Raw genomic sequence first — 27,907 nt, 5'->3', positions numbered from 1 at the left:
AAAGTGTTGTGCCTAGAACAATGTCAAGCTTTTTGTCATTGTTGTTCATCTATACTTGTAGTCAACAAATATTCAGTGCTTTTTATGCCCCACATATTCTTCAAAGAATTTGTTTAAAGTAAATGATTTAATCCTTGTAAGAGCTCTTTGAGATGGAAGCAGTATTCCTATCATTTTCTGGCTGAGGAAAAGAATACGAAGGAAGATTATGAAACTTGCCTAAAACCACAGAGTAGATATCAAGTGGTCAAACTAGGATTTGCACCTAGCGTTGTTACTGTAAAATTGACATAACTGATATTTAGTATTAATAGTCAGCTCAATAAGTATCAGCTGAATGACTGTGCATAATAAATATTTTACTTAATAAATAATATTGATCCAAAATTGAGTAACCTTTTAAATTTTGAATTGCCACTTTTATAAGTTACACTGATGGAATATTTCTTCTGTCACTATATGAATTCCCTTCCTACTTTTCTGTGTTATAGAATGGTGGTTGTATTTTATAAGATTTTTGTACAAATAATTTCTAAATCAACTTGAATTTAAAAAGAGAAAATATTAAGAGGCGGTCCTAAGATGGCAGAGGAATAGGATGGGGAGACCACTTTCTCCTCCACAAATTCATCAAAAGAACATTTAAATGCTGAGTAAATTCCACAAAACAACTTATGAATGCCGGCAGAGGACATCAGGCACCCAGAAAAGCAGCCCATTGTCTTTCAAAGGAGGTAGGAAAAAATATAAAAGACAAAAAAGAGACAAAAGAGGTAGGGATGGAGCTCCGTCCCGGGAAAGGAGTCTTAAAAAGAGAGAAGTTTCCAAACACCAGGAAAAACTCTCACTGCTGTCTGTGGCGAGCCTTGGAAGAAGAGAGGGCAACATAACTGGGAGGAAAAATAAACAAAAAATTTAAACCCACAGATTATGAGCCCAACGGTAACTCCCCCAGCGGAGAAGCAGCACAGACGCTTGCACCCGCCACTAGCAAGCAGGGGCTGGGCAGGGAGGTGCAGGCTGCATTGCTTAGAGTAAGGATCTGGCCTGAATGCCCAGAGGGCAATCTGAGCGAACTAACTTGGGCTAGCAAACCAGACTGTGGGATAGCTACCCCGCGAAGACCCCAAAGACACCACCAGGCCCGCACACAGAACAAAGGACTGAACAGAACTAGCCGGCTGCAGACCATCCCCCTCCGGTGACAGGCAGCCAGAGCCGGAAGGGGGCAATCGCAGCCCCAGAGAGACATTATCTACCAAACTGCAAGCAGGCTTCTTTGCTAACTAAGACTTCTTGGGGTTCTGGACAGTCAACATCCACCTGAGAAGGTGCGCTGGTTGTACACCCAGAAAACCGAGTGGCAGCGACAGGGGAGGCGGTAACTCGCAGCGACTGCCCTGGGCAAACACCTCATCACCCGAGCTGCTCGGACCTGGGAAGGGCATAAAATGCAGGCCCAACCAAATCTGTGCCTCTGAGGACTACTCGAGTGCCTGAACCTGAGTGGCTTAGACCTGGGAGGTCCACGCAGCCCAGCGCCAGCCTTGGACGGTTCCCAGCAGAGCAACCTAGAGCCCGAGCAGTGTGGGCAGGGAGGGTGCATGCGCCGTGAGCGGGGGCAGGCACAGTATGGCTGAGGCACTGCGAGCACACGCCAGAGTTATTTGTTTGCAGCGTCCCTCCTTCCCCACAGCGCGACTGAACAAGTGAGCCTTAAAAAAGTGTCCACCACCACCCCCTTTGTGTCAGGGTGGAAATCAGACACTGAAGAGACCAGCAAACAGAAGAAGCTCAAACAGAGGGAAGCGCCTTGGAAGTGACAGGTGCAATAGATTAAAACCCTGTTATTAGTACCGACTACATAGGAAGGGGCCTATAGATCTTGAGAAATATAAGCTGGACCAAGGAGCTATCCGAAAATGAACTGATCCCACAATACCCACAACACCAAAGTCCTAGATATATTTTTACTATTTTTACGATTATTCTTTTTTTTAATTAAAAAAATTTTAAGTCCTTTATTACTCCTTTAATTTTCACTTTTATAACCTACTATTACTTTGCAAAAAAAGGACCCTATTTTTTAAAAGCAAACTTCATATATATATATATATATATATTTTATAATTTTTGTGACTTTTTTTTTCTCTTTCTTTATTTCTAACTTTTCTTTAATATCGTATTTTTGAAATTCCACACTCTACTCTAGATTTTTAATCTTTGCTTTTTGGTATTTGTTATCAATTTTTTACCTTTAAGAACCCAATCTTCACTAGCCATTTTTACTTGGGAACGAGATTACTGGCTTGACTGCTCTCTTTCTGTTTGGACTCTCCTTTTTCTCCACCAGGTCACCTGTGTCTCCTCGCTACCCCCTCTCTTCTCTATCCAACTCTGTGAATCTCTGTGTGTTCCAGATAGTGGAGAACACTTAGGGAGCTGATTACTGGCTGGATCTGTCTCTCTCCTTTTGATTCCCCCCTTTATCCTCCTGGCCACCTCTGTCTCCTTCCTCCCTCTTCTCTGTATAACTCTGTGAACATCTCTGAGCAGTCCAGTTGTGGAATGCACATAAGGAAGTGATTACTGGCTAGCTTGCTGTCTCCTCTATTGATTCCACCTCATCTCATTTGGGTCATCTCTAACTTCCTCCTCCCTCTTCTCTTCTCCATGTAACTCTGTGAACCTCTCTGGGTGTCCCTCACTGTGGAGAAACTTTTCATCTTTAACCTAGATGTTTTACCAATGGTGCTGTATAGAAGAATTCTTGAGACTGCTGTAAAAATAAGACTGAAAACCAGAAGGCCTTAAACCAGGAGGCTTAAGTCCAAACCCTGAGAACACCAGAGAACTCCTGACTCCAGGGAACATTATTTGACAGGAGCTCATCAAACACCTCCATACCTACACTGAAACCAAGTACCACCTAAGGGCCAACAAGTTCTAGAGCAAGACATACCATGCAAATTCTCCAGCAACACAGGAACATAGCACTGAGCTCCAATATACAGGCTGCCCAAAGTTACTCCAAAACCATTGACATCTCATAACTCATTACTGGACACTTCATTGCACTCCAGAGAGAAGAAATCCAGCTCCACCCACCAGAACACTGACACAAGCTTCCTTAACCAAGAAACCTTGACAAGCCACTGATACAACCCCATCCACAGTGAGGAAACTCCATAATAAAGAGAACTCCACAAATTCCCAGAATACAGAAAGGCCACCCCAAACGCAGCAATATAACCAAGATGAAGAGACAGAGGAATACCCAGCAGGTAAAGGAACAGGAGAAATGCCCACCAAACCAAACAAAAGAGGAAGAGATAGGGAATCTACCTGAGAAAGAATTCCAAATAATGATAGTGAATATGATCCAAAATCTTGAAATCAAAATGGAATCACAGATAAATAGCCTGGAGACAAGGATTGAGAAGATGCAAAAAAAGGTTTAGCAAGGACCTAGAAGAAATAAAATAGAGTCAGTATATAATGAATAATGCAATAAATGAGATCAAAAACACTATGGAGGCAAAAAATAGTAGAATAACAGAGGCAGAAGATAGGATTAGTGAATTAGAAGATAGAATGGTAGAAATAAATGAATCAGAGAGGAAAAGAGAAAAACAAATTAAAAGAAATGAGGACAATCTCAGAGACCTCCAGGACAGTGTTAAACACCTCAACATTCGAATCACAGGAGTCCCAGAAGAAGACAAAAAGAAAGACCATGAGAAAATACTTTAGGAGATAATAGTTGAAAACTTCCCTAAAATGGGGAAGGAAATAATCACCCAAGTCCAAGAAACACAGAGAGTCCCAAACAAGATAAACCCAAGGCGAAACACCCCAAGACATATATTAATCAAATTAACAAAGATCAAACACAAAGAACAGATATTAAAAGCAGCAAGGGAAAAACGACAAATTACATACAAGGGGATTCCCATAAGGATAACAGCTGATCTTTCAATAGAAACTCTTCAGGCCAGGAGGGAATGGCAGGACATACTTAAAGTGATGAAAGAAAATAACCTACAGCCCAGATTACTGTACCCAGCAAGGATCTCATTCAAATATGAAGGAGAAATCAAAAGCTTTACAGACAAGCAAAAGCTGGGAGAATTCAGCACCACCAAACCAGCTCTCCAACAAATGCTAAAGGATCTTCTCTAGAGAGGAAACACAACAAGGGTATATAAACTCGAGCCCAAAACAATAAAGTAAATGGCAATGGGATCATACTTATCAATAATTACCTTAAATGTAAATGAATGCCCCAACCAAAAGACAAAGACTAGCTGAATGGATACAAAAACAAGACCCCTATATGTGTTGTCTACAAGAGACCCACCTCAAAACAAGGGACACACACAGACTGAAAGTGAAGGGCTGGAAAAAGATATTCCATGCAAATAGAGACCAAAAGAAAGCAGGAGTAGCAATACTCAGATATAATAGACTTTAAAATAAAGGCTGTGAAAAGAGACAAAGAAGGACACTACATAATGATCCAAGAAGATCAATCTAAGAAGATATAACAATTATAAATATATATGCACCCAACATAGGAGCACCACAATATGTAAGACAAATACTAACAAGTGTGAAAGGGAAAATTAACAATAACACAATAATAGCGGGAGACTTTAATACCCACTCACACCTATGGACAGATCAACTAAACAGAAAATTAACAAGGAAACAAAAACTTTAAATGATACAATAGACCAGTTAGACCTAATTGATATCTATAGGACATTTCACTCCAAAACAATGAATTTCACCTTTTTCTCAAGCGCACATGGAACCTTCTCCAGGGTAGATCACGTCCTGGGCCATAAATCTAGCCTTAGTAAATTCAAAAAAATTGAAATCATTCCAAGCATCTTTTCTGACCACAATGCAGTAAGATTAGATCTCAATTACAGAAGAAAAACTATTAAAAATTCCAACATATGGAGGCTGAACAACACACTGCTGAATAACCAACAAATCACAGAAGAAATCAAAAAAGAAATCAAAATAAGCATAGAAATGAATGAAAATGAAAACACAACACCCCAAAACCTGTGGGACACTATAAAAGCAGTGCTAAGGGGAAAGTTCATAGCAATATAGGCATACCTCAAGAAACAAGAAAAAGTCAAATAAATAACCTAACTCTACATCTAAAGCAACGAGAAAAGGAAGAAATGAAGAACCCCAGGGGTAGTAGAAGGAAAGAAATCTTAAAAATTAGGGCAGAAATAAATGCAAAAGAAACAAAAGAGACCACAGCAAAAATCAACAAAGCCAAAAGCTGGTTCTTTGAAAGGATAAATAAAATTGACAAACCATTAGCCAGACTCATCAAGAAACAAAGGGAGAAAAATCAAATCAATAAAATTAGAAATGAAAATGAAGAGATTATAACAGACAACACAGAAATACAAAAGATCATAAGAGACTATTATAGGCAATTATATGCCAATAAAATGGACAACGTGGAAGAAATGGACAAATTGTTGGAAAAGTACCACTTTCCAAAACTGAACCAGGAAGAAATAGAAAATCTTAACAGACCCATCATAAGCACGGAAACTGAAATTGTAATCAGACATCTTCCAGCAAACAAAAGACCAGGTCCAGACGGCTTCACAGCGGAATTCTACCAAAAATTTAGAGAAGAGATAATACCTATCCTATTCAAACTCTTCCAGAAAATTGCAGAGGAAGGTAAACCACAGTCATCAAGACACTATCATACTGGCACAAAGACAGAAATATAGATCAATGGAACAAAATAGAAAGCCCAGAGATAAATCCATGCAACTATGGACACCTTATCATTGACAAAGGAGGCAAGAATATACAATCGATTAAAGACAATCTCTTTAACAAGTGGTGCTGGGAAAACTGGTCAACCGCTTGTAAAAGAATGAAACTAGAACACTTTCTAGCACCATACACAAAAATAAACTCAAAATGGATTAAAGATCTAAAAATAAAACCAGACTATAAAACTCCTAGAGGAGAACATAGGCAAAACACTCTCCGACATAAATCACAGCAGGATCCTCTATGACTCACCTCCCAGAATATTGGAAATAAAAGCAAAAATAAACAGATGGGATCTAATTAAACTTAAAAGCTTCTGCACAACAAAGGAAACTATAAGCAAGGTGAAAAGACAGCCTTCAGGATGGGAGAAAATAATAGCAAATAAAGCAACTGACAAACAACTAATCTCAAAAATATACAAGCAACTCCTGCAGCTCAATTCCAGAAAAATAAACGACCCAATCAAAAAATGGGCCAAAGAACTAAATAGACATTTCTCCAAAGAAGACATACGGATGGCTAACAAACACATGAAAGGATGCTCAACGTCACTCATTATCAGAGAAATGCAAATCAAAACCACAATGAGGTACCATTTCACATCAGTCAGAATGGCTGTGATCCAAAAGTCTACAAGCAATAAATGCTGGAGAGGGTGTGGAGAAAAGGGAACCATCTTGCACTCTTCTTGGGAATGCAAACTAGTATAGCCACTATGGAAAACAGTGTGGAGATTCCTTAAAAAACTGGAAATAGAACTGCCTTAGGACCCAGCAATCCCACTGCTGGGCATACACACTGAGGAAACCAGAACTGAAAGAGACACGTGTAACCCAATGTTCATCGCAGCACTGTTTATAATAGCCAGGACATGGAAGCAACCTAGATGTCCATCAGCAGATGAATGGATAAGAAAGCTGTGGTACATATACACAATGGAGTATTACTCAGCCATTAAAAAGAATACATTTGAATCAGTTCTAATGAGGTGGATGAAACTGGAGCCAATTATACAGAGTGAAGTAAGCCAGAGGAAAAAAAAAAAAAAAACCAATACAGTATACTAACACATATATATGGAATTTAGAAAGATGGTAACAATAACCATGTATGCGAGACAGCAAAAGAGACACAGATGTATAGAACAATCTTTTTGGACTCTGTGGGAGAGGGAGAGGGTGGGATGATTTGGAATAATGGCATTGAAACATGTATAATATCATATATGAAATGAATTGCCAGTCCAGGTTTGATGCATGATACTGGATGCTTGAGGCTGGTGCACTGGGACAACCCAGAGGCATGGTATGGGGAGGGAGGAGGGAGGGGGTTTCAGGATGGAGAACACGTGTATACCTGTGGTGGATTCATGTTGATGTACGGCAAAACCAATACAATATTGTAAAGTAATTAACCTCCAATTAAAATAAATAAATTTATATTTTAAAAAAATAAAAAGAGAAAAAAATCAAATTCATTAACAGTCATTTTTTTCAAAAATGAATAAGCTACTAGGTTCTATTTTAACTTGTCCAAAAAGAGGTATGCTTCCTAATGTGTCCCTGCACACAGCATAGACAGACCTATTTTTTTATTTTTCTGTTTAAAAAATAATAATAATTTTGACAGTTAATTGAAGGTAGCACCATGATGTGCTCTAAATGCAAAGAAATAATGGGTATATATCTAGCTCTATGTTGTCCATGTACTAAATATTACTTAGTAAACCAAGGTGTGTGTTTTTGAATGGAAGGTAAAAAGTAGACATGAAGCTGAAATAGTTTTCTTATCTTCAGGTAAAGTAGATAACCATCAAATATATCTCATTTATAGCCTCTAATTTCTCCCCTTTCACTCTTGATCAATTTAAAACTTTGTTCTTATTAATTTTGAAATTTAAAAAGTATGCATAGATTCTAGAGTTGTCAAAAAGTCCTAGAAAAATCTCAGAGACACTCTGTTACGACTCCAGGAAGATTTATAAGTCTATATACTCTATATACATGAAACATAATGATGTGCTTTTCAAAATTTTCTGGATCTAGGTCCCTCAAACTCTTTGATGTTAGTCTTTTCTGTTCTCATCTTTCCCTGTTCAATTTTGACTTCACTCCCAGTGGTGTTTTTGTTTGTTCATTTTTTGTTTTGTTTTTGAATGTGGGCTGCTGTCCTGAAAGGGAATCCTGGTGGATCCATTTTGAGTGTTCCTGGGGTTTAGACTGCTCCAGCTCCACAGACTTAACCACAGATCCCTTGGTCCCAATGATCCTAAAAGTAGGTGAAATCTCTCCCAGTTTTGGCTGCCATTTTAAAACCACGTGACTGCATCTTCAAGTGAGTATCTGTGGACAATTTTGTGATTCTCCTGGCTTCTGTCTCATACACACAAATACCATTCAGATCTTGTGGCTGTTGGCAGTTTATCCTCAGTAGCTTATATATTGGGTTTCTTAGGAATGCATTTTCACTTACTTTGCTGCATATGTTTTCTATAGCTTATAGACTGCCAACTAGGCTTTGACTATTTCTTTTTTAATTTTAAAAATTAAAGTATAGTTGATGTAACAGTGTTATATAAATTACAGGTGTATAATATAGTGCCTCATAATTTTTAAAGGATATTATACTCCACTTATACTTATTATAAAATATTGGCTATAGTCCCCAGTTCTGTTTCATGTGAGAATTTGGGAAAGTTCAAAAGCTATTCACCACCACCACCATTTTTCCCAGAATTTTTTCTGAATTCTTTATTTTTAATAGCTTTTGATAAATAATTTATAATTTAGATACCATTGCTAAGCTGCTAAGTCACTTCAGTCGTGTCCAACTCTGTGTGAACCCACAGACAGCAGCCCACCAGGCTCCCCTGTCCCTGGGATTCTCCAGACAAGAACACTGAAGTGGGTTGCCATTTCCTTCTCCAACGCATGAAAAGTGAAAGTGAAAGTGAAAAGTGAAAAGTGAAAGGGAAGTCGCTCAGTCGTGTCTAACTCTTAGCGACCCCATGGACTGCAGCCCATCAGGCTCCTCTGTCCATGGGATTTTCCAGGCAAGAGTACTGGAGTGGGGTGCCATTGCCTTCTCCATTAGATATCATTAAGTCCACCCATATAAAGTTTACAACTTTATGGTTTTAGTATATTTATGGAATTGTGTAACAATCACTATAAAAACTTAAAATAGTTTCCTCATCTCATAAAGAAACCCTATATTTATCAGCAGTCACTTCCCCACCCCATATTCTTGAGCCGGTAATCTGTTTTCTGTCTCTATATACTTCCTATTCTGGGCATTTTATATAAATGGCATCATACAGTATATGTTCTATTGTAACTGGCAGGAAATGATAAGATAAATGAATACTAAGTCATTTTTTAAATTATTCATCTCGAATGAGAATCAGTTCCATGATAGATTTTATGGTAATCTATTTGCATAGGATCTGAAGCTGGTTTCTTAATAGAGCAATAAAGTACCATTTAAAAATATGACTTAGTTAATATAATGATGGTGGGTGAAACAATGCAATGCAATACATAAAGTTTTTACTAAGTGTCAAGAGTATTCTAAGTAATTTATATATAGTAACATAGTATTCACAGAAATCTATGACGGAAGTGCTATTACTATTGTACCCATTTTATTGATGAAGAAACTGAGGAAAAGTGAAATAAGGTCACCTAAGTCAGTCAGTGGCAGAGCCAGTTTCCACACCCAGGTAGTTTGACTCCACTCCTTGTTTCTAACCACCATTCTATACTGTCTCTCTGATGTTTTGTCAGATACCATTATCTTCTAAATTAGCAATAGGAGAAAACAACCTAGATCAACTTATACACTAATTGCTTCTTCTTATTGATTTTTCACAGCACTGCTAATTTATTGGCATACAATTTAAAACTAAGAAGACCAAAAAAAATATTGCTTTGTTTTAGTTCCAGACATATGCAACAGCCTGGCTATCGAAAAACGGTTACTTCTTCCTAAAATACATTTGACACGCAATTTACTATACTCACTACAATTAACCAAAATTGCCTCTTTATTTATGACATAGAAAGACTTAAAAGTACTATATCACTAAATATAAGACAATAAAGTATTAGTCAGTAAGGGGAATGAATGTTCAGTTGACTTGAATGCATTATTATCATGTAAATTTTCACAGGACTTTAAGAGAAAAAAAACTTCAACATGAAACTTGGCAAAACTGGAATAATAACTCTCAAATTTTTTTCTGCACTGAATCAACCCATCCAAGAATCATTCTGCTTTCCTTGAGAGGAAAAGAATCTCTCCTATTTAATAAAAGCTTCATTCTAAAAATCTTAGATAAAGCTTTGAAGAGTTTCTCCTTTTGAACTTGCCAGAATCACTTATAAATTGAGTAACAAACTATAATGGAAATTTAGCATGATACTGGGAGAAGGCAATGACACCCCACTCCAGTACTCCTGCCTGGAAAATCCCATGGACGGAGGAGCCTGGTGGGCTGCAGTCCATGGGGTCGCTAAGAGTTGGACATGACTGAGCGACTTCACTTTCACTTTTCACTTTCATGCGTTGGAGAAGGAAATGGCAACCCACTCCAGTGTTCTTGCCTGGAGAATCTCAAGGACGGGGGCCTGGTGGGCTGCCGTCTATGGGGTCACACAGAGTTGGACACGACTGAAGTGACTTTGCAGCAGCAGCAGCAGCAGCAGCATATTACTAGGAAGTTACTAGAAAAGCATTAAAGAAGCACATTCTAACTTCTAATATACTTTTTCATGATTATATTTTCAGATCCCATTTTCTGTGGTCCAGGAATCCTCTTCCAAACACCTCCACACCCAAACCCTGTTTTCAGATTCTCTGCTCCCTAGATTATCTAGGGTGCATACATTCTGCTTTTATGTAATGTGTGTGTGTGTATACATATAATAGCTGAGTATCAGCTGCCTTTGCTGGAAACACAGCAGAGGGGTGGGGGACTCAATAAAAGACTGACATCTAAGCAGAAGGCTTTTCATAAAGAAAGCAAATGCTCTAACAGCACTAAAAATCAAAGTCATATTTTGAAAATGTCTCAGTGAAGTGATATTTTAATATGAAAGCAGCAACAGAATTAAGCAGCACTCAGGTTTAGCTCTTCAGTCCCAGGGGCTTCCTCTAAGGGAACCAGCATAGGAAATCACAGAAGGTGTATCTTTCATGGGCAGGACATACCACACTGTACTATTTCATAAATAAGATGGAATAACTTCTCAGAAAGAAACTTTGAAGTTGTGAAACTGTACACATATATTTATAATTATTTTTTACATTTTCTGGGTAGTTTCATAAAGAGAATCTAAGTGTAATTATACTTCAGATTTAGAAACACGATAAATGATAATGTATTTTTCAAAGTATTGTTCACTGGCTAGAGTAGCTTTTTATTATTTTTATTTTTTAATTTTTTAATTTTTATTTTTACTTTATTTTACTTTACAATACTGTATTGGTTTTGCCATACATTGACATGAATCCACCACGGGTGTACATGCGTAGCTTTTTAGATGCCTTAAGCATAGCTCTCAGTTCAAGTTCTGCTTGAATTACGCCTAGTTGTATATATTTTTTATATAGCCACTAACTTCCTGTTTTCTAACCCTTTCTACTGGTTCATTTAAAATTAATTACATAAATGTATGAGAATATTAGGCTTATGGTTTAAATTGTGTTGAAAAATAAATTCAAAGAAAAACACTTCTACATGTTAGAAAAAGACGTTAACACAGAAGGAAGACAGGAATTATCTTTTAAATCAAAGGATGAAAAAATATATATAATCAAAGGATGGAGAAACTATTATCTCTTAACATGGAGCTGTAAATTCAACCATCATAAAATCATCTCTTTCAATTGATTTTTATGTACATACAAAATATGTAACTGCGGAACATTTTATAAACATGAAGCAAAGATAAATGGTTAGGTTTTATGTGTGCTTCCAAACAGCAGAGCCTTCCAGAAACTTACCAGTCATGCAGTTTTCAAATTCAATGTCATCAATTGCAGCTCCTCCTCCCAGATCCCGTGTACGGAGACCTTGAAATATGACTTCGAAATTCCTTAACTTTCCTAGAAGGATGACAGCCTTTTGCCAGCGATCACCAGAGTTCTGCTGATTTTCTTCCCATACTTTTGATAGTCCTTTCTCTGTCTAAAGATAAAGAAGTTTGCATTAGGCAAATAATTTAACACAAAAGAAGGAAAAAACACAAATTATTTAGAACACAAGCATTTGACCAGTGGAAACTGATTAAAGCTGATAACAGTCATGGTATACTTTACCCCATTGAAACAGAGGCCCATTAATCTACTAAAGTATTCCCAAAAGAAATATGAGCAAGACTTGTAAACTTGTTTCAATATTTTCAGAGACATCATTATTAGCAAGTGAATACTCAGTTAAACCCACTTCTCGCTTGCATGCAGAGTTCTCAATGGATAATTGGTGGAGTCTGAACAGTTTACTGAAGCCCTGATTTTACTGCTCTAGGTACCCTTCCTGCCAAACTTCTATGCCCATTCTTTAATCACTGATACTGTATTGGGTTGGCGAAACAGTTCATTAGGGTTTTTCCGTAACATCTTATGAAAAGCCCAAATGAAATTTTTTGTCCAACCCAATACCTTTCTTTACAGGCCTGAAATAATTTAAGGAAAGAGAAAGGAGAGAAGAAAGGAGGAACAGTTGGGAGAAACCACAGATCCCTGATAGATATAAGATATTGTGAAGTGAATGGAAAGTGATTATTTCTAAGATGGTATTTCAAAAATTCTATTAGATGATTATATGATTTTGGCTCTTTATAAAATTCTACTAGGATTATTACATTAGGCTTAACAGTATTTTAGAGCAAATTCTTCCAATTGTAAAGGAAAAATTAATTTTCTAAGAAAACATTTAAATATCTCCCCTCAAGACAAATGTTTCCTTGGCCAAGGGAATATAAAGAAACTACAAGGGACTAAAAATAACTGTACCTATGCACAGGTGGAGTAAATTATGAACAAGCTACAAAAACACTAAAACCCAACTGCCACTTCTGAGGTGCCAGGAGCAAAAGCAGGGACGGTGCATGATTCCTGCACAACAGTACCACCAAGGAAGTGGGCAGACCACCCATGCCATTCCTCAGCCCACTTAAGGGACCCAAGCAAGGGAAACTGGCACTTGTTTTTGCTCCCTGATGCTGTAGCACGAGTCCCAATGAAATCTTGGTCAAATTTCTTGTCTTCCCTCTTATCAATTTCTATTGATTAAAAAGTTCAAGAACCCAAATTAGCAATATTCTGAATGTCAAAGTTTGGTCTGCTAGCAGTACAATATTCTAATAGATGAATAATCCAAGTACAACATGACCTGACATGACAAGACGTAATGTCACATATTGCATAATCTTAACAACAGCAAAAAAATGACGCTAACAGTAAAACAGAATGTAAGTCAGTTGATCACAAGGACAAGGCTTAAACTGTATGTGTTGCTCTTTGCTATTCCATGCATAGTCCTTATTGGGAATTCAAGGTTAACAAATCATAACAATGGATATATAGCAAATAAAAAGGGAAAATATATATAATTATGTTTATGTCCCCAAAATTAATATTTCAGGGTCCAGTATTGTGTTTTTATGACAAATTCACAAGTAAATTTGGTCACTGAATCTTATAATCAAAAAGGTGGAATAGAGGAGAATATGTAATGGAATGACATCTAGAAAATCAAATAAGATGTTCCAACTGATTTATAGCATATAACTGAAATACATATTTTACAGATTTTTTTAAAAAATATGGACTGAACGAAAAAAGAAATGCTTGCAGAGGAGATCCAAAGGAGTTACAAACTCATAGTCTCATCCTTTTTGGAAACTACTGTTAATAAATGAGGCAGCTGACACCTCATTCTGTTGAGGGAGGCACAGATCAGTCAGTCAAGCAGCTCTTCTGGGGAATTACAGAGAGAAAGTGGAACTCTGTATTAGTTACTCTAAAATTAACTTTGTAAAACAACTAACAGTACACAGGTCGATATTTCAACATCCTCCCCAAAATAACAAATTTTACACCCAGAGACTCCTGTAGCTTCTGCATTGAAGGGGATGGGAAATTCACACCTAATTAATGGAAATTCATATCTTTCTAATGATTAAGGAAGAAAAGCTTTTTCAAGGTTAGTCTCTGACTATCACCAATGTCTTAGCAATTTGGAATCAAAGGAATGATTAGTTAAATTAAAGATTAAAGCAGAAAGTGTTTGACACTTAACGGCATAACATGCAGAGATAATGACATGTCTGTTTTATTTTGCAAACTTAATTTGAGCTCAGTGCTCAGTCATGTCCGACTCTTTTGGACCCCATGGACTGTAGACAGCCAGGCCCATCTGTCCATGAAACCAGGTTAGAACACTGGAGTGGATTGCCATTTCCTCCTCTAGGGCAATCTTTCCAACCCAAAGATTGAACCACATCTTCTGTCTCGTGCACTGGAAGACAGATTCTTTCCCACTGAGCCACCTGGGAATATATTGCTAATTTGTCCTGTCGGTTTCAAAAGTTTATAGAACCACTTATATACTATGCCAATTACCAAAAGTGTATTCCACCAAATGCCACCAAAGAAGGTTGTGTGATCACTTTAACCAATAAAATGCACATCATTTCTTTACTCTGACAGCAGGCCTTCTAACAAATGAAAATTAATTAATATATTTGTTCTCATTTTATATGATAGGAAAAGAAAAGAGGGTTAATGGATTGACCTGATGATGAGTTATTGTAGTATATCATTTTAATACATTTGCTCTCATTCAACTCTGGATATAACATATCAAATCAGTTCAGTTCAGTCGCTCAGTCATGCCCGACTCTTTGCGACCCCATGAATTGCAGCACACCAGGCCTCCCTGTCCATCACCATCTCCCGGAGTTCACTTAGACTCACGTCCATCGAGTCTGTGATGCCATCCAGCCATCTCATCCTCGGTCGTCTCCTTCCCCTCCTGGCCCCAATCCCTCCCAGCATCAGAGTCTTTTCCAATGAGTCAACTTTTCGCATGAGGTGGCCAAAGTACTGGAGTTTCAGCTTTAGCATCATTCCTTCCAAAGAAATCCCAGGGCTGATCTCCTTCAGAATGGACTGGTTGGATCTCCTTGCAGTCCAAGGGACTCTCAAGAGTCTTCTCAACACCACAGTTCAAAAGCATCAATTCTTCAGCACTCAGCCTTCTTCACAGTCCAACTCTCACATCCATACATGACCACAGGAAAAACCATAGCCTTGACTAGACAGACCTTAGTCGGCAAAGTAATGTCTCTTCTCTTGAATATAATATCTAGGTTGGTCATAACTTTCCTTCCAAGGAGTAAGCGTCTTTTAATTTCATGGCTGCAGTCACCATCTGCAGTGATTTTGGAGCCCCCCAAAATAAAGTCTGACACTGTTTCCACTGTTTCCCCATCTATTTGCCATGAAGTGATGGGACCAGATGCCATGATCTTCGTTTTCTGAATGTTGAGCTTTAAGCCAACTTTTTTGCTCTCCTCTTTCACTTTCATCAAGAGGTTTTTAGTTCCTCTTCACTTTCTGCCATAGGGGTGGTGTCATCTGCATATTTGAGGTTATTGATATTTCGCCCAGAAATCTTGATTCCAGCTTCTGTTTCATCCAGCCCAGCATTTCTCATGATGTACTCTGCATAGAAGTTAAATAAACAGGGTGACAATATACAGCCTTGACGTACTCCTTTTCCTATTTGGAACCAGTCTGTTGTTCCATGTCCAGTTCTAACTGTTGCTTCCTGACCTGCATACAGATTTCTCAAGAGGCAGGTCAGGTGGTCTGGTATTCCCATCTCTCTCAGAATTTTCACAGTTGATTGTGATCCACATAGTCAAAGGCTTTGGCATAGTCAATAAAGCAGAAATAGATGTTTTTCTGGAACTCTCTTGCTCTTTCCATGATCCAGTGGATGTTGGCCATTTGATCTCTGGTTCCTCTGCCTTTTCTAAAACAATCATGTCCCCTTAATTATCAAAAGTAGCCATTCAAATGTGCAATGGAAATTTATTTATTTATTGACTTATTCAGACAGTCCTCAATTTATTCAGCAAATATTTGATGCTCATACAGTTGCCATATATGACATTAGACACCAGGAATAAGAAGGTCAAAGAGAGGGGGAGCCTACCCTATAATGGTAATCATTTAATAGAGGTGAGCCCCTCAAAAATTATTAATATAAAATTACTCTAGAAACATAAACAGAACTGTAAAACATTTAGTATACACAATATGTATATTTATATAAAATATATATCTTTTATGTAACTAAAAGTAACTAAAAATTATCAAGTCAAATTTGAAAAAGTCAGAAAAAATAAGAACTACAAAAATTATTTGAGCTTTATTCATTTTTAAGATAATAGAGTATAACTTCCAAATATTCCATTTAAATTTTCTGTGTTTGGCATGTAATGAATTATTTCTGCTATTAATACTTTTTGAAACTTCAGCAATTTTTTAAACTTAAAATATGCTTAAATAAACATAATGTTTACAAAAATTAAGCACATAAAAGATACAAGCACATTGAGCAAATAAAGGATAAAAAAGATGCAATGTGACACAGGAATAATTCTGAATCAAAAACAACAACAAAAAAGTCATTTAATACATGTCTGGCCCTAATTACTGGCAGTGCAGTCAAGTTTTGTCTTTTAACTCTAGACAAGACTAAAATATTGATTAATGATGCCATGTAGTATTAAAATCTTTCATAGCCATAACAAAAATGTTTACATATCTTTTTTAAAAAGGGAAGGAGTAGCTACGATTTAGAATAATATCTGTATCTAGCAGATAAATATTGGGCTGGCCAAAAAGTTTGTTCAGATTTTTCTGTGTAAGCTCTTATGAAAAAACCCAACTGAACTTTTTGGCCAACCCAATATATATAATTCTCTAAATCATCTAAATATTGTCTTAAAAAATTAAATACTAGAAATTTATATTCTTTAATATTCTAAACATTTTCAAATGTTTAAAATTTTACATAGTTTAATACTATTTTGAATTTTCAAAAATAGGATGAAATAAAGCATAGACTCTTTTTAAAGTGCATAAAACCTCTTCCACAGAAATATCTTGCAAATGGCTGTTATACTGGTAGTAAAATCTGTAACCAGTGGCTCTTATATTTACAAGAGGATTTCTGTCCTAACAAAATGATTTTGAAGTTTAGATTAATATATTCACTGAACAGCTATGTGTGGTTTTAGACCTATATTCACTGAAAACATTTTAAACAATATGTCCTCGTGTTTTGTAGAATAATGTTTCTTTAAATTCAAAACACTTATTTCTTGATAATTTTCTTTAAAATTTTAGGCAACTAACATGGGACTCAGGCAAAGTAGGCAGCTTAATGCAAAGTATCGAGATGAATAAAGCTGAAGTTATATAATTTTTTACAATCACTTTTTTTTCCTTTTTACCATTTTGATCTTGGAAACAGGATTCCAGAATCACAACCTCATTTACACTGTACAAGAGAGAAAGTTTAGTTTCTCTTTCAGTCATAAGTAAGTAAGTAAGTAAAGTCACTCAGTCATGTCTGACTCTTTGTGACCCTGTGGACTGCAGCCCACCAGGCTCCTCAGTCCATGGGATTCTCCAGGCAAGAATACTGGAGTGGGTTGCCATTTCCTTCTCCAGGGGACCTTCCCAATCCAGGGATAGAACCTGGGTCTCCCTCATTGGAGGCAGAGGCTTTAACCTCTGAGCCACCAGGGAATTTCTGATATATACATATATATTTATATACATGTGTATATATACATATATATTTATATACATGTGTATATATACATATATATTTATACATGTGTATATACACACATATATATTTTTTTTTTCCCAAAAATAAGCAACTGTCTTTTTCTCTTCAAATGTCACCTTGGAGAAGCATTCATAGGACCTTTAGGGTGGGTCTCATTCTCATTCACATTGCATCACCCTGCTTTAATGTTTATAGCACTCTCACCTCTCATTTTCCAATATTATCTTATATTTTAATTATTTTAGTAATTCTTCACTGTCTGTCTTTCCCACAATTTAAAGTCCATGATGACAAGAGCTTTCTCTATCTTATTAACCTCTAGATTTCCCATGCCTAAGATACAGTGTGGCATTGTGCAGGCACTAAAAAAAAGCTTCTTTTTAATCAGTGAATAAATATTTAATTCAAAATGGTGAATTAAGATGTTGCATGAAATTGTTAGTACTGGCTGAAAATAGGTTCAGTGCCTATTTATGAAAATTCTACTGGATTTCAGACTCTCTGAAAAGGTAAAAACTGAGGTACCATTTCATACCAGTCAGAACGGCTGCTATCCAAAAGTCTACAAGCAATAAATGCTGGAGAGGGTGTGGAGAAAAGAGAATCCTCTTACACTGTTGATTGGAATGCAAACTAGTACAGCCACTATGGAGAACAGTGTGGAGATTCCTTAAAAAAACTAGATATAGAACTGCCATATGACCCAGCAATCCCACTGCTGGGAATATCCACTGAGGAAACCAGAATTGAAAGAGACACGTGTACCCCAATGTTCATCACAGCATTGTTTATAATAGCCAGGACATGGAAGCAACCTTGATATCCATCAGCAGACGAATGGATAAGAGAGCTGTGGTACATACACACAATGGAGTATTACTCAGCCATTAAAAAGAATACATTTGAATCAGTTCTAATGAGGTGGATGAAACTGGAGTCGATTATACAGAGTGAAGTAAGCCAGAAAGAAAAACACCAATGCAGCATACTAATACATATATATGGAATTTAGAAAGATTGTAATGATAACCCTGTATGCGAGACAGTAAAAGAGACACAGATGTATAGAACAGTCTTTTGGACTCTGTGGGAGAGGGTGAGGGTGGGATGATTTGGGAGAATGGCACTGAAACATGTATATGATCATATGTGAAATGAATTGCCAGTCCAGGTTCGATGCATGAGACTAGATGTTTGGGGCTGGTGCACTGGGATGACCCAGAGGGATGGTATGGGGAGAGAGTTGGGGGTGGGGTTCAGGATTGGGAACTCATGTACACCCATGGCAGATTCATGCCGATGTATGGCAAAACCAATACAATATTGTAAAGTAATTAGCCTCCAATTAAAATAAACAAATTTATATTGAAAAAATTATAAAAAAATTGCAGAGCTTGTCATAATAAACATTTAAAAACTGACTAACAGATAAATTCTCTCAACAGTGAGTCATGACACTCATAGAGATAATTTCCTGAGACTTACTATAGTTATTTTAACTCTTAGTGATACAAAATGGAGGAAGAATTATTTATAACAAGGACTAGACTATAGAGCTGATTGTTCTTACAAAGTTACATTCAGAATGATTCTTGCAAGGTCCTTACTCACTTAAAACAAAGGGCTGACTAACCCAATTAAAATTCCCAATCTACGATATTCAAGGTGATAGCCTCCTTAGTGGTTGATGGCTTGTTTCTACTGTCTTTCACACTACATTTGGTTCCTGAAGGAGAAAAACGTTCATATGGGTGAACATGGAAGAACAATGGGGAAAAAAATAAAAATGAGGAGTCTTTAGGAAGCATCTGACAGGAAGAATAATAAGAGGAGGCAGCAGGTCTGAGGCAGAATGTCAGTCATGAATGATTGTATCTGTCCCTTGGCACACTGCCGTTCACCAGGGTTGATAACCACTCGATGCGAACAAAAGAACAGCATTTTATGACAAAATCATTGGACATAACTCAGCTCCCTGTCTTCCTCCAGGGGTGGGAAATAATGAGAGAGAAAATAAAACAAATATATGTGTGTGAAACAGCATATGTGTACAAAGGAATGACAAACTTCAAGCTAAGGTTCCTGCACAAATTTTTCTTCCAAAGGAGACACAGGTATACAATGTTTATAAGATGTGAATAATGGTCTGCTTTCCTTCAGGAAAGTATTAAAAGAGTAAAATTCTCAATTTAAAATTCTCTGAAAACCAATCCTAATAGCAGGCACAAAATTATAGGTATAAAAGTATTACTACCTAAAGAAGTATATATTATGTGTGTAGAAAGAGTGAGAAAATTTTCTGACTTTAATAAATCATTGAATTCACCAAAACAGTATTGCTGTTTGTATTCAACAAACAAGTCAAATATATCCACACTTTTACACTCAAAATATATTACTAAAATATTCAGAAATAATTATCAGCCTAAAATCTGAGTATAAACATGAAAAAAGAACTCTAGGATGAGAATTGAGTCAATAACAAAAGAATAAGACTAGTCATTAAGTCACTTGGGATAGGAATTAAGTAGGAAAAATAATCTTTATTAAAGATTAGAACCCCAATATGATAAAATGAATTTTATCAGTTTTCTACTTACTTAACTCATATATTAAGTCTAGGTCAGACATTCTTCTAATTGCTGATAAAATGTTATAATGATAAGAAACACAACCTAATATTCAGCTTGTTTTACATAATCTCAAAGCAGGTATGTGCTCACTACATTGCAATATTCCCTACTGCAAGTAATGAAGGAAATATGGTTCACATGAATGCTAAATTTTAATTTAAATAAATTATTATTATGTTCTTGTATATGCTATTAATTGAGATGGTGTCAAGAAGAAAACTAAGAAGATGTTATTATTTAGTTCAGTTCAGTTGCTCAGCCATGTTCGACTCTTTGTGACCCCATTAACCACAGCATGCCAGGCCTCCCTGTCCATTGCCAGCTCCTGGAGTCGACCCAAACCCATGTCCATTGAGTCGGTGATGCCATCCAACCATCTCATCCTCTGTCGTCCCGTTCTCCTCCTGCCCTCAATCTTTCCCAGCATTAGGGTCTTTTCAAATGAATCAGCTCTTCACATCCAGTGGCCAAAGTATTGGAGTTTCAGCTTCAACATCAGTCCTTCCAATGAACACCCAGGACTAATCTCCTTTAGGATGGACTAGTTGGATCTCCTTGCAGTCCAAGGGACTCTCAAGAGTCTTCTACAACACCACAGTTAAAAAGCATCAATTCTTCAGCTCTCAGCTTTCTTCACAGTCCAACTTTCACATCCATTCATGACCACTGGAAAAACCATAGCCTTGACTAGACAGATCTTTGTTAGCCAAGTAATGTCTCTGCTTTTTAATATGCTGTCTAGGCTGCTCATAACTTTCCTTCCAAGGAGTGTCTTTTAATTTCCTGGCTGCAATCACCATCTGAAGTAATTCTGGAGCCCAGAAAAATAAAGTCAGCCACCGTTTCCACTGTTTCCCCATCTATTTGCCATGAAGTGATGGGACCGGATGCCATGATCTTCATTTTCTGAATGTTGAGCTTTAAGCCAACTTTTTCACTCTCCTCTTTCATTTTGATCAAGAGGCTCTTTAGTTCTTCACTTTCTGCCATAAGGGTGGTGTCCTCTGCATATCTGAGGTTATTGATATTTCTCCTGGCAATCTTGATTCCAGCTTGTGCTTCCTTCAGTCCAGTGTTTCTCATGATGTACTCTGCATATAAGTTAAATAAGTGTGGATCACAATAAATTGTGTGGATCACAATAAACTGTGGAAAATTCTTAAAGAGATGGGAATACCAGACCACCTTACCTGCCTCCTGAGAAATCTATGTGCAGGTCAGGAAGCAACAGTTAGAACTGGACACAGAATAACAGACTGGTTCTAAATAGGGAAAGGAGTATGTCTAGGCTATATATTGCTACTATTTAAAGGACTCACAAATAAATAGAAACAAAAACACCATGCAACTATTTAGCTTGAGTGTGAGCAAATTCCATTATATTACAGAAAAATAATACAGTACTTGAGTGGAGTTTCAGTAAAATTAAGGATCTGTGTGAAATTAGGAAGATGTCGTAAAGAGTGTAGTATTTGTATCAGGCTTTGAAACTTCACAGAATATCACCAAGGGCATAAAATATATGAGGACATTCCAAATAAAGAAAATCACATGATTGTAGGCAGTAGGCTATGAAAGTATTGAAATATTTTGGGAACCTTGAATAGTCTGATGTGATTAGAATATCAAAAGTATAATAAAGACTGAGGATGTACAACTCAGATATAGAGACCAAGACCATACAATGAAAAGTATCTTTAATTTCATTGTGAAGGTTTAACCCAATCCTATCGCCAATATAAAGCCACCTACAATTTTTAAATAAGGGAGTAACCTGATCAGATCTCCTTTAGAAAGATCTGTTCTTTAGTAGAAAGAGCTGTAGACAGTGGGCAGGGTGGATTCATGGCAACTAATCCTGGAGCTTTAGAGGAACTTTAGAGGAAAGAAATTCTGGAGCTTTAGAGGAAAGAAAAGGATGCGATATGCAAGTGGGTTGATACAGGACATATATCATCAAAAGGTGTGACATGCAGAGAGCAAAGCCTGAGGCATCTAGGAGTAGACATTACTGTGGAATGAATGGGAGGCTTAAGAGACTTCATTGAAAAATCCAGCTGAAACTAGAATTCAAATTCCTAATAGAACTGATCATTATAAGTATTAATACATGGTTTCCTCAGTAGTCCAAAAGCAATAGCTAGAATTAGAGCAAATTCATGTAAAGAAATGTTTTTTGGAGTTATTGGCAAGCTGGGAGTTCACAGAGAAGGAAAAAGAGGATGTAGGCAAACATATGCTTGTGTTTTATAAAGAAAGAATACCTTTGATGAAATTAACAAAAAGTATAGCCTACAGTGAGAATCAGGTAAAACTTCCAGAGACTATTCATCCATTCCCCTCCCAATCACCAGTATTAATCTCCCAAAAGACTCTCTCCCTACCCCAAGAAGACATGAAGACAGTAATGGAAAGTGATATTAGGTCAAACTGTTCTTTATTCTGTCCACAAGATGCGGACATTGCCCTAGAACAGTTGACAATGGTCAGGGCTTCTGGACAGGTGATGAGAAAGAGGTCAAGTCTTTATAGCTCCTAGTGTTAAAGGTACACAGGTGGTGCAGTAGTAAAGAACCTGCCTGTGAATGCACGACCTCAAAGAGAAGTGGGTTTGATTCCTGGGTCAGGAAGATCCCCTGGAGGAGAAAATGGCAACCAACTCCAGTATTCTTGCCTGGGAAATCCCATGGACAGAGGAGCCTGGCAGGCTATAGTCCATGGGGTCACAGAAGAGTTGGACATGATTTAGTGACTAAAACAACAAACAACCTATTATTAATCTATTTTGTAAATAAGGAAACTGAGGCTCAGAATACTTAAGAAATTCAAAACTGAGAAAACATAGGAAGAAATATTAGGATAGAGCAGAGGTTGGACCCAGATTTATCTGAATCTAATGTCCACGCCACTGCCTGCTGCCTGAAACTAGAGAGCCAAGCTAACAAGAATTTGTAGGCAAAATATGGTTTAAGCCAAATGGAATATTTCTCTTTAAAACAGTAATAACAACAGTCACTCTATAATTTATTATCTGGACATTTTAACTGCTGAAATGCAGGGTAAGAGCTAAAAAATGAAAGTTTGATTTCATTTAGCCTTTCAATTTATTATGTATATAAAAATATGAGAGCCATACTCATTAAGGTTTAATATCATGAAGAACTGTGCATGTCCTTTGAAGCCTTGGGCAGCAGCACTGAGACCCAAATGCTTATGAGTGGTGGATTAATTACTCAGCAATAAATAGTAAGAAGTTTACTAAGGACAAGAATAAGGAATAATTATTGGATTTATTTATTCATGCCCTTGTTCCAAGGATGAAAGGTAAGGATACAAGAGTATAATAAGATGAAACTAAGTGATAAATAGGTAGTTAAGGAAAAACTCATGTGGTAAAACTTACACAGATTCTAGTACACTGGCCTGGATGTTGGCCACAGATACTCCTCAGAGCTGCATGTGTTAGCAAAAAGAACACATGAGTACACACACAGTCTAAAATAGGGGGGTAATTAGAAAAGGCAGAACATATTTAAATCATGAAAAAGATACAAAATTCTATTCATAGATTGGAGGTACCATAATTTCCTCTCATCTATCAAAGACTAAACTTCCAAAAATGAATGTGGGTTTAGCAGTCAAGAATGTCACAGCAGTGGAAGGAGAGGGTGGGTGGGACGAATTGAAAGAGCAGCATTGACATATATACACTAGTATACGTAAAATAGCTAGCTAGTGGGAAGCCGCTGCATAGCACAGGAGCTAAGCCCTGTGCTCTGTGATGACCTGAGAGGTGGGATGGGGGCAAAAGAGGGAGGTTCAAGAGGGAGGGAATATACATATACATGTAGCTGATCCACCTTGTTATACAGTGAAAACTAACACAACATTGTAAAGCAAATATCCCCCAATTATGTTAAAAAAAAGAAAGTCACAGCTTCCACGAGGCTTAGCTAGGACAGTGCTGCTTTCTGTAGGTATTTCCCATTCCTTAAACCACACAGTAAGTGATAACTAAACTGAAATCTCTCCTTATTTGCAAACTTGCCTCATCTATAGTTTCACTTTCCTCATCTGAAAAAATGAGAACTATCATATTTACCTTGTCATCTTTTGTAAGGATTGGAGATCCAGTGTTTAGAGCTTCTAATACCATGTCTGACACAGAAGACATTTACATTTTACCAATATATGTCCACACATGAACATTTATTATTAAGATCTATAGCAAATAAAAAATATATTTCTAAAACATAAATCATAATTGTTTAAATACATTATCTCTCACCCTATTTTCTTTCCAGAGAAATGTTCTAGGGGTGAAATGAAGAAAAATAAAAATAATAAAAATATATATATACATTGAGTTGGCCAAAAAGTTCATTGCAGTTTTTCTGTAACATCTCCTGAAAATCCCAGATGAACTTTTTGGCCAACCCAATATATCTTTATACTCAATGATTAGATTAATGCCCTAAGATTCAGTGAAGAGGGGAGACTAACAAATGGGCTGTTTGCTTGTGGCTCAAAGAAGACTCTAAGGACAATAGTTTACAATCATTACACTCCACAATGCCCTGGATCTCAGAGGTCTTCACATGAAATTTGTCCTGTCAAGAAGTAGAGTCTTCACAAGTATCTCAGAGGTCTTCACATGAAATTTGTCCTGTCAACAAGTAAAGCCAAATACTCACTGGAGGTCTTTTCACTCTTACTTTCCTCTTCAGTTCTAAACAACTCAGGCCAATGCACAAAGCTTTTCTTATACAGTAGACAGAGAGGCACAGAATCACTTGTTTTTTGTTTCACTCTTGCAGTTCACTATAAGCCATCAAAAACAATCACACCTTTCTCGCAATTACACATTTGTCAACCTGTGGCTTATACACACACACACACACACACACACACACACATACACATACACGGCTTCCATGGTAGCTGAGCTGGTAAAGAATCTGTCTGCAATGGGGCAGACCTGGGTTCAATCCATGGGTTGGGAAGATGCCCTGGAGGAGGGCATGGCAACCCACTCCAGTATTCTTGCCTGGAGAATCCCCATGGACAGGGGAGCCTGGGGTGCTATAGTCCACGGGGTTGCAAAGAGCCAGACATACACAGCATAAGCACAGCACAGCAAACACACACTCACACTCACACACACACACAGACACACACACACACATATATATAAAGTTACATGCATATAGGTAAGTACAAGTATATACACATAACACCATACTTGAGTTTGACTCTCTGCGACCCAATGGACAGTAGCCCTCCTGGCTTCTCTGTTCATGGAATTTTCCAGGCAAGTAGCACTGCATCTTCCTAACCCTGGAATCGATCCCACATCATTTGTGTCTCCTGCATTGGTACACAGATTCTTTACCACTGGCGCTACCTAGGAAGCCCCACATATATATGCACACATATGTGTATATACCATAACCTATTCAGGGCTATTTCTTTTTTTAACCTTGTTGTGTAACTTTAAAAAAATTTTTATTTTTATTAATATATTGATTTGGCTGGGCCAGGTCTTAGTTGCAGCATGCAAGATCTTTAGTTGTGGCATGTGGGATCTAGTTTCCTGACCTCCTATCTTGGGAGCTTGGAGTCTTAGTCATTAGACTATCAGGGAAGTCCCTACTATTTCTTGAGCATCACCAGAAGCCATTGTTTTCTCCCATAAGTGTGATGTACTAATGATAAAGGGAAGAAGGAAGAAATCATGGATAACAGATGAAGTTCAAACTCAGGTAAAAATCAAAATAAATATTATTAGTGTATAGGAATGCAAGGGATTTCTGTGTGTTGATTTTATATCCTGCAACTTTAATATATTCATTGATTAGCACTGATAATGAGAAAGTAGAAAAAGATGTTAAGGAAACAATTCCATTCACCATTGCAACAAAAAGAATAAAATACTTAGGAATATATCTACCTAAAGAAACTAAAGAACTATATATAGAAAACTATAAAACACTGATGAAAGAAATCAAAGAGGACATTAATAGATGGAGAAATATACCATCTTCATGGATCGGAAGAAGCAATATAATGAAAATGAGTATACTACCCAAAGTAATCTATAGATTCAATGCAATCCCTATCAAGCTACCAGAGGTATTTTTCACAGAGCTAGAACAAATAATTTCACAATTTGTATGGAAATACAAAAAACCTCGAATAGCCAAAGCAATCTTGAGAAAGAAGAATGGAACTGGAGGAATCAACTTGCCCGACTTCAGGCTCTACTACAAAGCCACAGTCATCAAGACAGTATGGTACTGCCACAAAGACAGAAATATAGATCAATGGAACAAAATAGAAAGCCCAGAGATAAATCCACACACATATGGACACCTTATCTTTGACAAAGGAGGCAAGAATATACAATGGAGTAACGACAATCTCTTTAACAAGTGGTGCTGGGAAAACTGGTCAATCACTTGTAAAAGAATGAAACTAGATCACTTTCTAACACCACACACAAAAATAAACTCAAAATAGATTAAAGATCTAAATGTAAGACCAGAAACTATAAAACACCTAGAGGAGAACATAGGCAAAACACTCTCCGACATAAATCACAGCAGGATCCTCTATGATCAACCTCCCAGAATACTGGAAATAAAAGTAAAAATAAACAAATGGGATCTAATTAAAATTAAAAGCTTCTGCACAACAAAGGAAAAACTATAAGCAAGGTGAAAAGACAGCCTTTGGAATGGGAGAAAATAGTAGCAAATGAAGCAACTGACAAACAACTAATCTCAAAAATATACAAGCAACTTATGCAGCTCAATTCCAGAAAAATAAACGACCCAATCAAAAAATGGGCCAAAGAACTAAATAGACATTTCTCCAAAGAAGACATACAGATGGCTAACAAACACATGAAAAGATGCTCAACATCACTCATTATTAGAGAAATGCAAATCAAAACCACAATGAGGTACCACTTCACACCAGTCAGAATGGCTGTGATCCAAAAGTCTGCAAGCAATAAATGGTGGAGAGGGTGTGGAGAAGAGGGAAACCTCTTACACTGTTGGTGGGAATGCAAACTAGTACAGCCACTATGGAGAACAGTGTGGAGATTCCTTAAAAAAACTGGAACTAGAACTGCCTTAGGACCCAGCAATCTCACTGCCGGGCATACACACCAAGGAAACCAGAATTGAAAGAGGCACATGTACCCCAATGTTCATTGCAGCACTGTTTATAATAGCCAGGACATGGAAACAACCTAGATGTTCATCAGTAGACGAATGGATAAGAAAGCTGTGGTACATATACACAATGGAGTATTACTCAGCTATTAAAAAGAATACATTTGAATCAGTTCTAATGAGATGGATTAAACTGGAGCCGATTATACAGAGTGAAGTAAGCCAAAAAGAAAAACACCAATACTGTATACTAACACATATACATGGAATTTAGAAAGATGGTAATGATGACCCTGTATGCAAGACAGCAAAAGAGAAACAGATGTGTAGAGCCGACTTTTGGACTCTGAGGGAAAGAGAGAGGGTGGGGTGATTTGGGAGAATGG

General features: G+C 37.2%; 1 protein-coding gene across 1 annotated transcript in view; it reads right to left on the bottom strand.

Moving 5' to 3' along the window:
- Positions 1-27,907, bottom strand: part of MALRD1 (MAM and LDL receptor class A domain containing 1) — a 597,692-nt gene that overhangs the window by 241,540 nt on the left and 328,245 nt on the right. The window contains exon 29 of the mRNA XM_005687912.3: positions 11,836-12,019. Within this exon, the coding sequence (XP_005687969.3) occupies positions 11,836-12,019 (184 nt within the window). The remainder of the gene's footprint in view (positions 1-11,835; positions 12,020-27,907) is intronic.

Source organism: Capra hircus, chromosome 13, assembly GCF_001704415.2.
Source record: "Capra hircus breed San Clemente chromosome 13, ASM170441v1, whole genome shotgun sequence".
Taxonomy (NCBI): domain Eukaryota; kingdom Metazoa; phylum Chordata; class Mammalia; order Artiodactyla; family Bovidae; genus Capra; species Capra hircus.
This window is presented reverse-complemented; position numbering and strand designations above follow the sequence as displayed.